The sequence below is a fragment of the Misgurnus anguillicaudatus genome, chromosome 3 (assembly GCF_027580225.2).
Source record: "Misgurnus anguillicaudatus chromosome 3, ASM2758022v2, whole genome shotgun sequence".
NCBI lineage: Eukaryota > Metazoa > Chordata > Actinopteri > Cypriniformes > Cobitidae > Misgurnus > Misgurnus anguillicaudatus.
Genome location: NC_073339.2, coordinates 2,635,423 through 2,650,882, shown reverse-complemented (window position 1 = coordinate 2,650,882; position 15,460 = coordinate 2,635,423). Strand labels below are relative to the sequence as shown.

The 15,460-nt window shown below is 37.7% G+C and overlaps 1 protein-coding gene across 1 annotated transcript; it reads right to left on the bottom strand.

Moving 5' to 3' along the window:
- Nucleotides 1–13,418: 13,418 nt before the first annotated feature.
- On the bottom strand, nt 13,419–14,256 carry LOC129445221 (B-cell receptor CD22-like). Its single transcript, XM_073860019.1, has 3 exons — nt 14,142–14,256; nt 13,807–14,058; nt 13,419–13,705 (listed from the first exon to the last, which is right to left on the bottom strand). The coding sequence occupies exons 1-3, from the start codon at nt 14,254–14,256 to the stop codon at nt 13,419–13,421; spliced, it is 654 nt and encodes a 217-aa protein (XP_073716120.1).
- Between the last annotated feature and the right edge of the window lie 1,204 nt (nt 14,257–15,460).

The following is a 15,460-nucleotide window of genomic DNA, read 5'->3' as shown; positions in this document are numbered from 1 at the left end:
ACAAATGTTAAGTTTTGTGACCACGTGCACAGCAATGTGAGGAAATACTACTAGTTAAGTGTGTTCGCTCAATTTGCAAAGACTGCTTAAACTTCGGCAGCAAATAAAGTGACTATAGATTGTGAAACATAGCCCACCAAACTGACTAATGATTTGACATCGTTACCACAATAGCTGGATATGATTTTCATAATTTCATTCACTGCGACCCTGTCAAAGACCCCCCTCACCCGTCATTTAAAAACGAATCACAAAAATTGACCTATTTTGGATCCAAACCGGCAAATTTCGCTGATAGGTGACAAGTTTGCACCCCTGAATAAGCAACAGAGCGGTGCACAGACAATTTGAGGGGCAGTGGCCCAAACCAAAAATGGGGGGGTACAATTTATATGGATTTAACAAAATATTATAATTATGATGTGTTATAGAGAAGTATAAAATAAGAGAAGTGATTATAAATAAAAAATAAACTTAATAACAAGAATTAAAGTGTGACAAAACTGCTTAAATTCTATATGTTTTACGTGCTGGAGCTTTGAAACCATCTTTGTAATGTTGAACCGCCTTTGCAGCCTCCCTTTAAACTCTGTCTTCTTTTTTATGAAAATTTTTTTGTCTACAAAGTGTGCCAACAACAGCAAATTTGGTGTTATTTATTATTATTAGATCTCATCGGGTACATTATTTTGATTAGACAAGCACTGCAATTCTAAGAATGTGGATATTTTGTTGTTATTTACTTGCTTAGTTGTTAGCACTTTCAGAAATACAAAAACAAACAACCAAATTACAAATTCAGCAGCTCAACAACTGAGGTAATGCAATGAATCTACCTGTTAATACAACAAACTTCGGAAACTGTCGCCATCCAAGATACATGTCTATCGTCTTTCAGACAAACACAATTTGAGTTATTTTAGAAAATGTATTGACTTTTCCAAGCTTTGTAATGGAAGAAAACAGGGTCCACGACTTTCAAAAAAAAAGCTAAAACAAAGGGAATATAGAGAGGGACTATTTGACCACTGGCTGCAGTTTGAGAGTGCAGATAGACCAACACAACACTGTAAACCACAGCTTGTGTGAAGAATATGAAACAGAATCCTTCACAGACCACTATAACATCACTCAGTAGGACAGACTTTAAAGGGGTCATAGCATGAAAATTGCATGACTTTTTCCATGTTTAAGTTCTGTAATTGGGTCCCCAGTGCTTCTATCAACCTAGAAAATGTGAAAAAGATCAACCCACTAACTTAATTTGAGTAAGCCATTTTCTGCAAGCATGTGAAAAATTAGGTCGTTCAGATTTCCCCTGTTTTGTGAGGTAGGTAGCAAGGCAAATTACAATAATACTGCCCCATTTATCTGCACTTTCCAACCACAGCACTGCCATTTAGTGCAGAGAGAAAGAGAGAGAAAAGAAGGACTTGACAGCACAATTGAGTTTCAGTTACAACAAACCACCATCATTGTGATCAGTGTTTGCAATTCATCGTCTCATTTGCATTTTAAAGGACACACCCAAAAACGGCACACTTTTGCTCAGGCCTACAAATTTGCGATTTTAACATGCTAAAATAAATTATCTGTGGAGTATCTGTGAGCACATACACACATACACACATACACACTCTGGGGACATCAAAGATTTATTTTACATCTTAAAAATATATCATAATATGACCCCTCTAACTCTTTTCCTGCCATTGATGAGTTATCTTGTCAATTAAGAGAAAACGCTTCTGATACTTCCACAATCATCCACCAGGTGGCGCTCTTACCCAAACTTATAAAACACTGAAGCATCCTCTAAGTTTTGATCATCGCTCTGAATCTGATCTCTAACAAAAGTCCTGTACAAAAATACAATTATCTTATGTTTTTTGCTCAAACATTGGTATTTTTAAAGATACCTATCCATATTTGAGACGTCATAAATAGAGAACAAAACAATATAGGATGAAATGTTTTCTTTTTTTTGGGTCGGTTCTTTCATTTGATATATAGTATGTTTGCCCCCGGTTGGCAACTTTATTGAAAAACGCTGTCAGGGAAAGAGTTAAAATTGATACACGAATCGATTTCTTTGCAATCTTATTATCATTATTACAGTTTGGGCTTTGCCTTTTTAATATACTGGAAATAAATGAATGATTGAAACAATGAATAATTGATTATTCTTTAAAGGGGTCATATGATGAAAATGTTAGCATTGCCACTTTGTAGGTTTGAGCAAAAATGTGTCGTTTTGGGTGTGTTTTTTAAAATGCAAATGAGCGGATGAAGTGCAAACACTGATCACAATGATGGTGGTTTGTTGTAATTGAAACTCTATTGTGCTGTCAAGTCCAAAAATGTGTCGTGGTGGGTGTGTTTTTTAAAATGCAAATGAGCGGATAAAGTGCAAACACTGATCACAATGATGGTGGTTTGTTGTAATTCAACTCAATTGTGCTGTCAAGTCCTTCTTTTCTCTCTCTTTCTCTCTGCACTAAACGGCAGTGCAGTGGTTGGAGAGTTCAGATTAAGGAGGCGGTATTATTCTAATAAGATATCCTTATGACATCATAATGAAAGCCAAATTTCAATGACCTGTTTTTGCTCACGCCTACGGGGTGGCGGTGCTGACATTTTCATCATGTGACCCCTTTAATCAGTGAACCATAAAAAATGCAAGCCATCAAACAAAATGAAAGAAAAACAAAATACATGAAAAATAATCAGCTGCATACACATAACAATTAGGACTTGCTAGCAGAAGCGTCAATACTCATAAAAATAAGAAATTCACATACAAAAACAGTGGCAAACAACTACTAAATATACACCTGGCACAGTTTATTTACTTGTTTGTATTATTCATCACATCATGTTTACACTCCTATCAATCATCAAGAGCTCCTCCCACAGAAAATGGCGTGGTGTGTTTTTTTTGACCTCTACAGAATTTTTCTGTTCCTTTTCAGTTGATCCTACTTGAATGCGCTTCCCAGGACCAATCCACTTCAAGAAGCCATCAGCGCCAATGAAGTTGGCATGCAGGTACTTGCATCCGTGAGTATTTAACGAAAGGCAGGTGCAATACCAAATCAGCCGCTCTTCTTCAAAAGTCGGCAAATCAACTGCTAAAGTTGCTTGGAGGAAAGGCTCTTCAGCGGAGGCTTGAGGATTTTCACCTCTTTATTTCTCTTGAACTTGAGTTGAGTGTGTGCACTCCCTTGTGTGCTTCATCCACTCAGCACAGCATTAAAGACGGATTTCCCTAAAAAAAGCAGCATGAGTTGAATTTTTTTGTCTTTTTACAGACAACTATTCTCTCATGTCATAGTGAGTGCATCTTTTTAAAGACGTAATTTTGTCTGTGCAGTTCCGGGAAATGTATGGGTCCTAAGCATGGTCACGATTTCTGTCTCTCATGCTTGGGCATTCAGCATATTGGCTTATAGACCCCTTAATCGCTTACGTCACTGTAACGTCACTGCTCTAGCTGGAGGCAAAAAATAAGTAGGAACTCAGAGCAGGCGCGCTAAAAGTTTGAGTTTTTGACTTTAAAATGTCATCTTGTGGTGTTTTTGGCTGCCAGATTAGAAGGAACAGCACTTTTGGTTCAAAAATAAAGTTTTACCGGATTCCGACAGACATTCCTTCACAGAAATCAAGACGACAATTGTGGTTGAATGCGGTACGGCGGGGTACAGACTGGACGGAGACGATCATAAATAATGCTTGTGTTTGTAGTGCACATTTCATATCAGGTAAAATAATCTATGCATATGTACTGATGTGTTGGTTTTATCTAGTACAAATCAGCAAGTTTCTGTTTTATAGGTGAAAAGTCGCCAACTGCGCTATTGTTTAGCTTAAATGTTAAACAAACATACAGCGATAGATGTGTGTGCCATCGTTTGAATAGTCTCTTAAAATAATCCACATTGCTAATCATAGTTAGCCCAGCGATAGGTTACATAAGACAGTAAGCCTAGACAAAATTACCCAAACCACCTGAAAGTAATTCATATGATGTTAAAAATCGCAAGAGTTAATCTACAAAAATACCTCACGGTCCCGCAGAATCAGTGACTGTACTTTTTGGACACTTCCAAAACTGCTTCTGCATCCATGTTAATAAATCCCTCCTAAAACGTGCTATCTTAAGCTTGTCAACATTGCCTCCAGCTAAGCCCCACCCACACAAATACGTCACAATGTTTACCAACTGTAAAAGGGTCTATAATAGCTCACTCTCGTCAGACCTTTTGCGAACATAGAGATTTAGTGCTCCGGCATCTTACTTGTTTTCTTCAGGTCAACTGGGAAAAGAACAAACTTTACCCCGTGCAGAGGATCTCTTTGCAGAGGATCTCAGAGTCTTCGGTATGGGGAACCTATCGGTTGTTCCATATTTTATATACCACCCATTTAACATTCTTATGAGATGGCTTCCATAGCATTCCTAGCTTAGCCCAGACATGGTTCACTTCCAAGTTGCCTAGTTTACTAAGGAACAAGTAGTGACCAGCCTTCTACAGTAAGCCCAGTTTACGTCTCTTCTATATAATTATTTTCTTTAATTGTTATTTTAAATTCTCATGTATCTTTGTTTATATTTTGATTTTATTGTGCATCTCTTATTTTTACATTTTCTTTTTTCTCTTTTATATATTGTTTTCTCATTTCTATGTAAAGCCCTCTGAATAGCCTCTGTGTATGAAATGTGCTATACAAATAAACTTGCCTTGCCTTGCCTATATAGACTCAGAAGGTTTATGCAGGCACTGGAAGGGTCAGCTTCAGTGGCGCTTTGGTAGGGATTCCCAATTCATAGATTACGACGTGACGTCGTAGTGACCAACTAAAAGAGAACGTCTTGGTTACGTTTGTAACCCTCGTTCCCTGAAGGAAGGGAATGGAGACGTCACATCCCGTCGCCACAGTTTGCTGTTCCACTGCTGACACTGGCCGGTAGGGATGTGAAGATTACCTTATTCCCTCGATGCACTGGCATAAAAAGTTAGCGATGCAAAGCATTTGCATCACGATACATAATTTGTAACCTATTGCATCGCTAAAAAACAGATTTATTTACGTATAATTTTTAGTAGATACGCTATACTTTTTCTTTAGAAACTGACCAATATTTTAAGATTGCGTTCTCCTCTTGAAACTGTTGCTACGTCCTGCTGGTGTAACAACACTACGGAAACCGAGGCGTGTCATGAAAGTCACATAGAGCATAAAAACACGAAATGGAGTTTAAATTATATGGACTCTAAATGAGTCACGTGGAATGGATTTCAGGAAGCAGCAGTGGGAAAGTCAAGGCTGTAGCTAAAATGCAGAACAGAATTTAATCTATTATGGAATTTCTATCTAGTGGAATGGATTTGACTGATGGCGCTCTGAGAAAAAGTGAGTGGGTCCAATATCATTAAAGGGGTCTTATAATGGTATAGACACTCATGTACAAATCCAATGTGTGGAAACTATCTGTACACTCTAAAAAAGGATGTTAATTTTTACACATTGTTTTGTGTTATACTATTTAACACATTATGTGTTACTTTAACTCTTTCCCCGCCATTGACGAGATATCTCGTCAATCAAGAGAAAACGCTTCCCCGCCAATGACGAGTCTTTCCGCAATACCGCTATTGTCCACTAGGTGGCGCCCTTCCGCAACTTTTTAAACCCGGAAGTGTTGCCCTGCCTATGGCAAGCTGCTGCATGTCCGTGTTTGTTTTAAAGATCGCTCTGAATGGGATCTTTATGAAAAGTCCGTCACAAAAACGGAATTATCTCTGCTTTTTGCTCAAAATGTGGTGTTTTTGCAGAAACCTACCCATATTCAAAAGCTGATTACAAAAGAACTACTGAAGGTAGGATGAAAAGTTTTTTTTTTTTTTTGTAAGCAGAGGGTCTGTTCTTTCATTTTGTATATTGTATGTTTATATATTTGAAGAAGAACATTTTCTGGAAGGCATTAAACTTTGGTGAAAATCATGAAAAAATGCTGGCACTGGCTGGCAACTTTTTTTTAAAAACGCTTGCGGGGATAGAGTTAACACTGCATATGTGTCGTTGTGTGTTGATTTTGTGTTAAAATAAATAAAATGAAACAACACAAAATGTAGATGCACATCCCTACTGGCAGGGAACTGATGCTCGGCTTTCTCTGCGAAAATAGCTGATTTGGTATTGCACCTGCCTCATTTTAAATACTTGCGCAGCAGGACGGCGCTAGCAGATGCAAAATACCTGCATGCCAACCCCACTGGGGCTCAAGCAACCCCTGAAAGTAAATCAGTCCCGAGAAGCGCGTTCCCAGTTCTTCAGTCACAACGTGGCATCTCTGTTCCCTTCTTTCAGGGATCGAGGGTTATATACATATCTGAGGCGTTCAGCTGAATAAGTGAACAAAATATCAATCAGAAATAATGTTACGTAATAAGGTAATGGAGATTGTGTCCATTCATAGAGTTCTTACTTGAATATTCCCATAGACAGGAGGACTCAAATTAGATTCTTTATATCTGTCATCAGCAGTCTATATGAGAGAGAGAGAGAGAGAGAGAGAGAGAGAGAGAGAGAGAGAGAGAGAGCAATGAAGTAAAGGAGATTGTGTTCATTCATAGAGTTCTGATACTTACTGAAATATTCCCATAGACAGGAGGACTCAATTTAGATTCTTCATATCTGTCATCAGCAGTCTATATGAGAGAGCGATAGAGAGTATGAGAGAGAAACACTTAGAGCAGGCAGAGAAATATGATGAAGGGGTGTTGACGCAAGAAATCCTACTGTACGCAACAAAACATACTGTACTATTAGATCATTGTATAATTGGCTCCGCCCACTGGCATTTAGCTCTGAGTACCATTTAATTTGGTGCGGGGTCGGGGGGGGCGATGGGCGGAGTTAACACTATCAAGGACGGAGGTAGCCCCATCAATAATGAAAACTATCAAGTTTTATTTGCTGTATGTCTGCGTGAAACCTGTGTCTCTATCAGCGGTGATGTTAAAAGATGTAAGCTGTCAGTCATAGAAGTGGGCAGTTTTGCTGAATCCTCACAGTAAAAAACACAATTTCAGTCAAAGGATGACAAACAGAGTGGCTTAAGTTTTTAGGAAAAACACCTTAGGGAATTATAACAAAGGAAAATATGCATGTCATGACCACTTTAATGGACAAGTTCGGTATTTTACACTTAAAGCCCCGTTTTCAGATTGTTTATGATGAAAAAGAATGGTTTTGACTGAAATTTCGACATATGCGGCTGCCCCGAGAATTTTCGGGTGTTTGTGTTTCACCTCCCACCTCTACACTGGGTTTATAGGTGCACTGGAACAATCCTTTCTAAAATGCATTAAACTTAGTTTATAAAGACGTGAAACTCACCGAGTGGTCAGGGGTGTTCACTGATATGCTCACACAAAAATCGCTGCAAAAGATGCTTTCCAACAGCTGTTTTAGCATTCGTTGTTAACTTGTGGACCTATTTTTCCAAACGCCTCACACCCTGGAATTGCAATTGCAAGAATAGAAACAAAGTTCCCGGCGCGGAGTAATACCGTACCCCACAGCACATCTAATCTAAAATCAATGGAGTTGGCAAAAACTACGATAAAACCTGTTGGAATGCGTATTTTGCAGCGATGTTTATGTGATCATATAAGTGAACACCCCTGACCACTCGGTGAGTTTCACGTTTTGACAAGGTTTTAGACGAGCGCTGACAAATTGTATCCCACATGTTGATTGATTGACATAAGTGATCAGGTGGGAGAGTGGATAGCATCCTCGATTCTCATGCAAAAACCCTTTGGATCAAATCCCAGAAAACACATATTATTACCGTCGTCAAAAGTAAGTTACATATTTTTTGTTGTTGTTTAATCATCTGTTTGACAACTACATGAGCTTTTAGGCTCATCATTGTCAATAACTATAAGCTGGTCTGTTTAATAAATAAATTGAATAGAGATAAATACCACTTAAACAATAAGAAATTAATAAAATATATCAAGCCACCATGTCACATATAAATATCTGCTGTGTGTGGAAGGACTTAGCCTACTTCTTTTTTTACAGATAATTTCTCCAGCCTTTGAAAAACTCCTCTCACAAAAACCCACAAGGTCAATATGCGTTTATTTCACTTTCATACAGATGTGCGAGTGTGTTGTCTGTTCCCGACCGTGCCAATCAAAGGCTGATTCGGCAGACCACACCTGATGAAACACTTAGTGAAACACTTCGAGGCTTCGTTTGGTCATAGTCACGTGACATTGGTGTTTTGAATCACACTTCGGATCAGTGTTTCGACACATCTGCGCTTCGGGATCTCGCAAAGCTTCAGAACGACTGTTTCGCGTCAGCCATCCCTATCACATACATGATTGACAGATAAGAAACTTGTGATTAGTAAATTAATTATATACCAACCACCTCAGAATTGCACTAATACTGTAAAAATGTGTTTTACAGTATCAACACAAAGTTACAGTTTTTTACGATTGCTATGACACTTTTTTCAATACTTTTAACAAATTTTCTAAACTCTTAACACACCAACACACCTAAAACACACAACTGGCAAAACAGTTAATTTTATCCTCAAAATCACACATTGTAAACTAAACTCTCACACTGTTTACAAAAACACTGTAAACATGTTTCAGAATCAACTAGTTATACCAGACCACCAACACATGCTCTCTTCCAACAGAAACATTTAGTCAATCATAACACAATGTCAAGAAAAACACAAACATAAGGTGGAAAAACAAAAACTGCATAAGTTTATGTGTAAGTCTGTCCTTATAGACAGTAGTAGATTATAGACTATAGATTATAGGTTATAGAGTTTTTTTGAAAACTTTTTTATATTTTTGTGTAGTTGGGTTTAGTAAATGCATGTATTATGATTGTTTTGCTGCAGCAATTCAAGACAAAAATGAATAATCCATCTTAGAGTACGTTTTATAAAAAAAGTAGACATACGTAATTGCTGCAGTAAAGAACTTACAGTATTTACAACAGGACATTACTGCAAGATATTCAATATTACTTCCATTTACAGTAAAAAAGTAAAAATAAACAAATACAAACAGAAAAAGCCACTGAAGAATAAAGCAAAAAATAAAATCTCATCATCTAATCTATTGCGTTTCTATTTGGCCACATGTTCTCATTCACATTACACCTGATTTTTCTCTGGCAAGGCATCTTGTGAAGAACTTTTTGCCATGTCTTATCCACCCCTGACAGTGTTCAGGTGTGATGTCTGGGAATGCACCATCTATTGCATCCAGGTGGGACTGGAGGAAAATCTTCCCCTTGACCTGGTGGCCTTCAGTTGACTTGTGCAGACATATATCTTATTTTTTGTGTTGCTCATATTGTTCCTTTTCCACACAAGATCGACCTAAAGAGGCCCTCCTTTACACTATTGTATACCATATAGTCATGCAATTGAAAGAACCTGAGTGTGTTTCCTAGGTGGGAATCAGCTGTGATTTATATATTTGCATTGGTACAATAAGTTGTTTTTCAATCCAAATTGAATAAAATACAGGGGATATATTTATGTTTCAATTCATCATATAAACAGCTGTTTACTTTGACTATAAGTGAGGTTTAGCACATGATGTTATCTGTTTTGACATGCTGTGTGAAAGCATTTGTAAATTTGACTTTAAAAATCTATTGTTTTGGTCTTGTTTGAGCTTGTTTGTAAAAGAAGTTCAAGCATTTTAAATTTGTGTTAATTGTATGCCTTTTGTGTTAAACCAACAAGAAATGTGTTAATAGTATAGCTTACACAGGTGGATGTAGTGCTAACTGTGTTAAGAGTTTTGAAAACTTGTTAAAAGTATTGAAAAATCTGTCATAGCAATCGTAAAAAACTGTAACACAACCAAGGAAAAGCTAGCACTTAAAAAGTCAAGGGTCAAGAGTCCAACTAAAACAAACACTAATCACAATAACGGTGACCTAAGTTAAGAAAATGACTCTACAAATAAGACGTAAAATGCAATTTTAAAGGGGACATATTATGAGATTTTTTTTAAGATGAAAACTAAGTCTAAAATAGGTCTGAGCAAAAGTGTGCCGTTTTGGGTGTGTCATTTAAAATGCAAATGAGCGGATGAAGTGCAACCACTGATCACAATGATGGTGGTTTGTTGCAGTTGAAACTCAATTGTGCTGTGAAATATTTTATCTCTCTCTTTCTCTCCATACTAAATGGTTGTGCTGTGGTTGGATAGTGCAGATAAAGGGGGCGGTATTACCTTATTCTGACATCACAATAAGGGCCAAATTACAATGACCTATTTTTCACATGCTTGCAGAAAATGGTTTACCAAAACTAAGTTATTGGGTTGATCTTTTTAACATTTTCTAGGTTGATAGAAGCACTGGGGACACAATTATAGCACTTAAACATGGAAAAAGTCTGATTTTCATAATATGTCCCCTTTAAGTTTCAGACAGAGATGGTGAGAGAGAGGATAACAAAGCTTTTAATTCTGCTTCAGTGTTACTTTTTAACACTCTGTAAGATTGGGACAATATATACATCCAGCAGTGTTTATTTAACTCTGGGGATTTTGCTGTATGAGGACTTCCTGGGGGCTAAGTTAGGGCTGCCCATGCAAGGGCCATCGTAGGCTTGTTTGTAGGGCCTGTTCAGTTATGTGCTATTGTTTGTAATCCAGAACTGGGCCATTGTTGGGCTGTCATTCTTCTTTGTATGTGGGCTGAGGAAAACTGGTTGTGTGGGCCGGAGCTGGGCCGGAACAAAATTGCTATGTGGGACTTTGTGTATTTGGGGTAATACAATGTGTTTGTATGGTTTATAGTAAACAAAAAAGCATTATTTTCCACATATCGTACATTTTTGTATCACATTTAAGGCCCGGCCCTTAACAGGTTGTTTTGTACAAAGCTCATTGTCCTGAGAAAGCGCAATGTGAACTGATTGGCCAGCTATTCAGTGCGTTGTCATTGGCCGAATACCTTAATTTCGTAAACGAAAATATGACGCTCCTTACCATGTTTTGAAAGATGAGATCCCAAAGCAATAGTGAGAGCCAGGAGATATTATCATCTTTACTACCTTATTAATACGAGCCTGAATCTGACCCAGAAAACACAGATGGCTAAGCTGATCGATCAACTTTACCAGCGCGATGTGAGCAGAACGTAACAAATTGGAAAGGTAAGGATACTAAAACATAAAACCATGTCTGCATTTGTGATCGTAGAAACGACAAACAAGCGCTACTCTACACTGGACGAAATTCGAGTTTGAATTGTCAGTAGGAAATTTTTTTAAATATGAAAACATCTGCTACTTACAGGATGTCGAAGCCTTTGTGTACATCTAGCCTTGTAACTCCCCCGTGTTTAGAAAGTATTCCTTTTGTAAAATGTACAGCACACAATCGAACATTTGGGCTTTATTGTTCTGAAACAGTGTTGTACATAAAACATAACCTTAATTCTTAATGTTTACTCAACCGGAAGGACAAACAAATATGTTTGGCTTTCGCAGGGGAAAACACAGCATCTATTCGACATGGCAGAAACAACAATACTACAGCGTGATTGAAAGTTACACCCTCTTTCTTTGCGTATACATTAGGGCGGTGTTATACAAATGTTCAAACAATACAGTCTATTTGCCGTTTTAGGTGGGCTTGGATGAGGGTTCACTTAAAAAAAAAGAGATCTCTTTGGATTTGAAACCTTAATTTTTGCAACTTTTCAGACCTCTTATGTGCACAGACATCCTTTAACACTAAAGACAAAGGAAAACATGAAATAGGTTCATATGACTTCTTTAATATTTTAGGTGTGAGGAAAGCTTCATTTTAAACACTTACCCTTAGATTCTCATACAGGTCATCACATGTTTTATGGCTGTTGCGAGGAGGACTATGATGAACCGTCTTTATCAGAAAAAGTGAAAATAAGAATAATGACTCAAACAACTATGTGGTTCTTATTAACATTCAGTTATTTTGTTACACAACAATTTTTTTCTCATCTCACCTGAGACTTTGAGTTATTTCTCTTTTTCATCCAGCTGATTCTCCTTTAAAACAAACTGGTCATGTTATACAGGGTTTATAGAGCAGATAATATTGTTAAATAATGCAATTAGCTTACAGTGTAAGCAAATACTACACATCACATGTCTTACCAAATTATCATCACCACAATAAAAACTGCAGCCACGAAAATCAACACTCCAGTGACTGTCTGAAATATCACCATATTTCCTGCAAAAGGAAAAACAGAGCAAAACAAAAAATGAGCCAAGAGTAAAGCATGACCAAAAGCCATATCTGCAAACCCTCCCATTTCTCCCGGGATTCTTTTGTATTTTAGCATTCTATCCCGCTATCATCCCGTTTAAATATTTTCCTGTATTTATCCCATATTTACATTTTTTGTAACTTTGCGTCTTGGGAAACACTACTGTTTTTGCTTTACTGTTATGTCAAATCAATCACCTTGGTCAAGCTTACAAATACACTCCTTATAAGGTGTTCAAGGGGTCATATTATTAATTTTTTTAAAGATTTAAAAAAGATATTTGGTGTCCCCAGACTGCGTATGTAAAGTTTTAGCTTAAAATACCCCACAGATAATTGACTATAGCATGTTAAAATTCTCATTTTGTAGGTCCGAGCTTTTGGGCGTGTCCTTTAAAATGTAAATGAGCTGATGAAACGCAAACACTGATCACAATGATGGTGGTTTGATGCAATTCAAACTCAATTGTGCTGTTAATTATTTTTTCTCTCTCTCTTTTTCTCTGGAGTAAATGGCAGTGCCGTAGTTGGATAGTGCAGATTTAGAGGCGGTATTATTGTAATTGGCCTTGCTATCTACCTTACAAAACAGTTTCCAGGTTGATAGAGGCATTGGGGACCCAATTATAGCACTTAAACATGAATAAGTCATATTTTCAAGATATGACCCCTTTAAGGATTGCAACCACAGGAGAACCAAAAAATAAAAAAATGTAACTTATCCAGGGATTTTAAAATGGTGGGTTGGGACCATCTAGTGGATTGTCAAAATTAAGTGAATGACTCAAAAACTATTTTGTCCTATTTGTGACAATTAATGGCAATGGTTTTGATATCAGAGAGTTTGGGATTGCAATTAAACTTACATTTAATTCATAAATTGAAAAAAATTAACTACTCTCTTCTGAAAGAGAGCACATTTCTATTGTTTTCTACATATTTCTATAAAAACTATTTTGGTGGGTCCTGAGATAGATTATACTTGTCTAAGCGGGCCACAGAATAAAGGTGATGGTGGAGGGTTAATGTTGGGGTTGGGAAATTTTCAAATCCCAATGTTAACAGGTAGCCTACACTAGCCCTATCTCAAAATAAAGATATATTCATACCTTTAACATTGACTGGTACAGCAGCAGATTTCTGAGATCCAACTTTATTCTGAGCCTCACAGTAAAACCATCCACTGTGAGTGGAGTTTAAGTTAGTAATGCTGTACGTCTGTCCAGATCCAACAGCTGATGTTTCATTCTCCTTAAACCAGGTGTAGATCTGAACAGGTGGATTTGCGTCACTGCTGCAGGTCAGAGTCACTGAATCACCCTCCTTTATTTCACCAGATGGATTGATAGAGATTACAGGTTTATCTGGAGCATCTAATGAAATAGCATATAAGATTATGGTTCTCCTTTTCAATTGAGCATCTGACCTTATGAAGTAGCAACTGAAAACTTTCAAGAATTAAATATGAACTTACAGATGACATTGAGATATCGATGAGGTGATGTGAGATTGTTTCCCTGTACAGCACAGCTATAGTTGCCTGCTTCCTCTCTTCTTACTGACTGCAGGATGAGTTGATTGTTTCTGTCTGTTCTCTCACTTAATGACTGTGTGTTTTTAAACCAGATGAATGTTGATCTGTCAGTCAGATTGCATCTGCTTTTACATGTAAGAGTCACTGAATGTCTCTCTGTCACACTGTCACCTGAAGACTCCACCTGAAGATCTGACAACACAACACAACACACATACAGATAATCTACATGTCATTCAACACACATTATTATCATCAGAGAGTAATTCACTTACCTGTGATATTAAGAGTGGTCCCAGGAGAGCCAAACCATTTCCCATCTGGTTTTTCAGTGAAGAATCTGAAATAGTATTTGTGTGAATCTGTCTGTCTCACATCAGTCAGTCTCATGGTGCAGTCTTGATGTTTATCTCCCAGATACTCAATCCTCTGACTGTATTTAGTATCATTAAACAGATCTGGATGCTCTTTATTTGGTGGTCTAACATCAGTTTTGGTCCATAACACGTTCTTAATCTTATATCCAGTAGGGTATTTATAAGTGCACTTTATTATTACTGTTGAACCCTTTAGTGCACAGATGTATGAAGAGCTGTAATTCACACCCCACTCATCATCAGCACTATAAACACCTGAAACAAAAGAATTCACAATGAATAAATTAACAGCACCTTCAGCAAATGCAGAACTAAAACTGATAAACATCTAAACTGTGAAGATCTGTAGTTGAGGTTAAAGGTGTTAATGATCATTTACAGTTTTTGCCCATTGCTTACACACTAAATCCGAATGCTTAGACCAAAGCCTCAATACCTAAACTTCTTGTAGCATATGCTTAAACACAGTGTAACCATATGTAGCAGGATGACGTCTAGTCATTGGTTAACGTGTGGTAAAACCAGACCAATTGGATATTGATTCAGAGGGTATAAAAGCCCTGAGAGGTTGGGGAGCGAGATGCGTCATCCAGTGGTACCGCCCTCTTGGCGGACGCGGGTTTTATGAATGAATGAATGGATAATGCTCGTTCCATCGGGTGTCTCATCGCCGAGTATGTGATGTTCGTAACCTTTGGGAATGAATTGGTGACATGTAGCCTACGCCTTCACGGTGTCCGTAACCACATTAAATGGGACGAGTGTTAATCTGAGATGACTGCACTGCTGCCTTGCCTGGGTCTCATTTGCTCAATTTGGTAGTTGGACGCTCACGAATCCGCGACAATGAAATTGCCCTCCTTTAGGCTGCTATAGGACTGAGGTGGGGTGCTGACGGCATCGACTGGGTGCTGACGGCCTAGACCACGTCATTTGATTACGGGACTGTGATCATGAAGGTCTGAATTGACTTTTATCCACTGCTTTTAAAGTGCAGCCTTTCTCTCTGGTCGCTGGGAGCACGTGACCCAACTACCTTCAGCTGCCGCTTATGGTTGTTTGTCGGTTTATTAAATTGCTTTGATTATGCTTTTTGTTTTTGTTTTATGTTTTGTTATTAATGTCTGTCTTTTTGTATAAGTTTAACTGTTTTGATTGTATTTTGTTTGAAGTGGGATGCGTTGGCTGGGGATTGAAATTCACAAATTGCGGTTTGC

Excerpts from the sequence above, each read along its gene's own strand:
- LOC129445221 (XM_073860019.1), bottom strand. The coding sequence starts at position 14,256 with ATGAGACTGACTGATGTGAGACAGACAGATTCACACAAATACTATTTC. Across the intron at positions 14,059-14,141 it reads GACCACTCTTAATATCACAG|ATCTTCAGGTGGAGTCTTCA; the intron begins GTAAGTGAATTA and ends TTGTGTTGTCAG. Across the intron at positions 13,706-13,806 it reads TCGATATCTCAATGTCATCT|ATGCTCCAGATAAACCTGTA; the intron begins GTAAGTTCATAT and ends CTATTTCATTAG.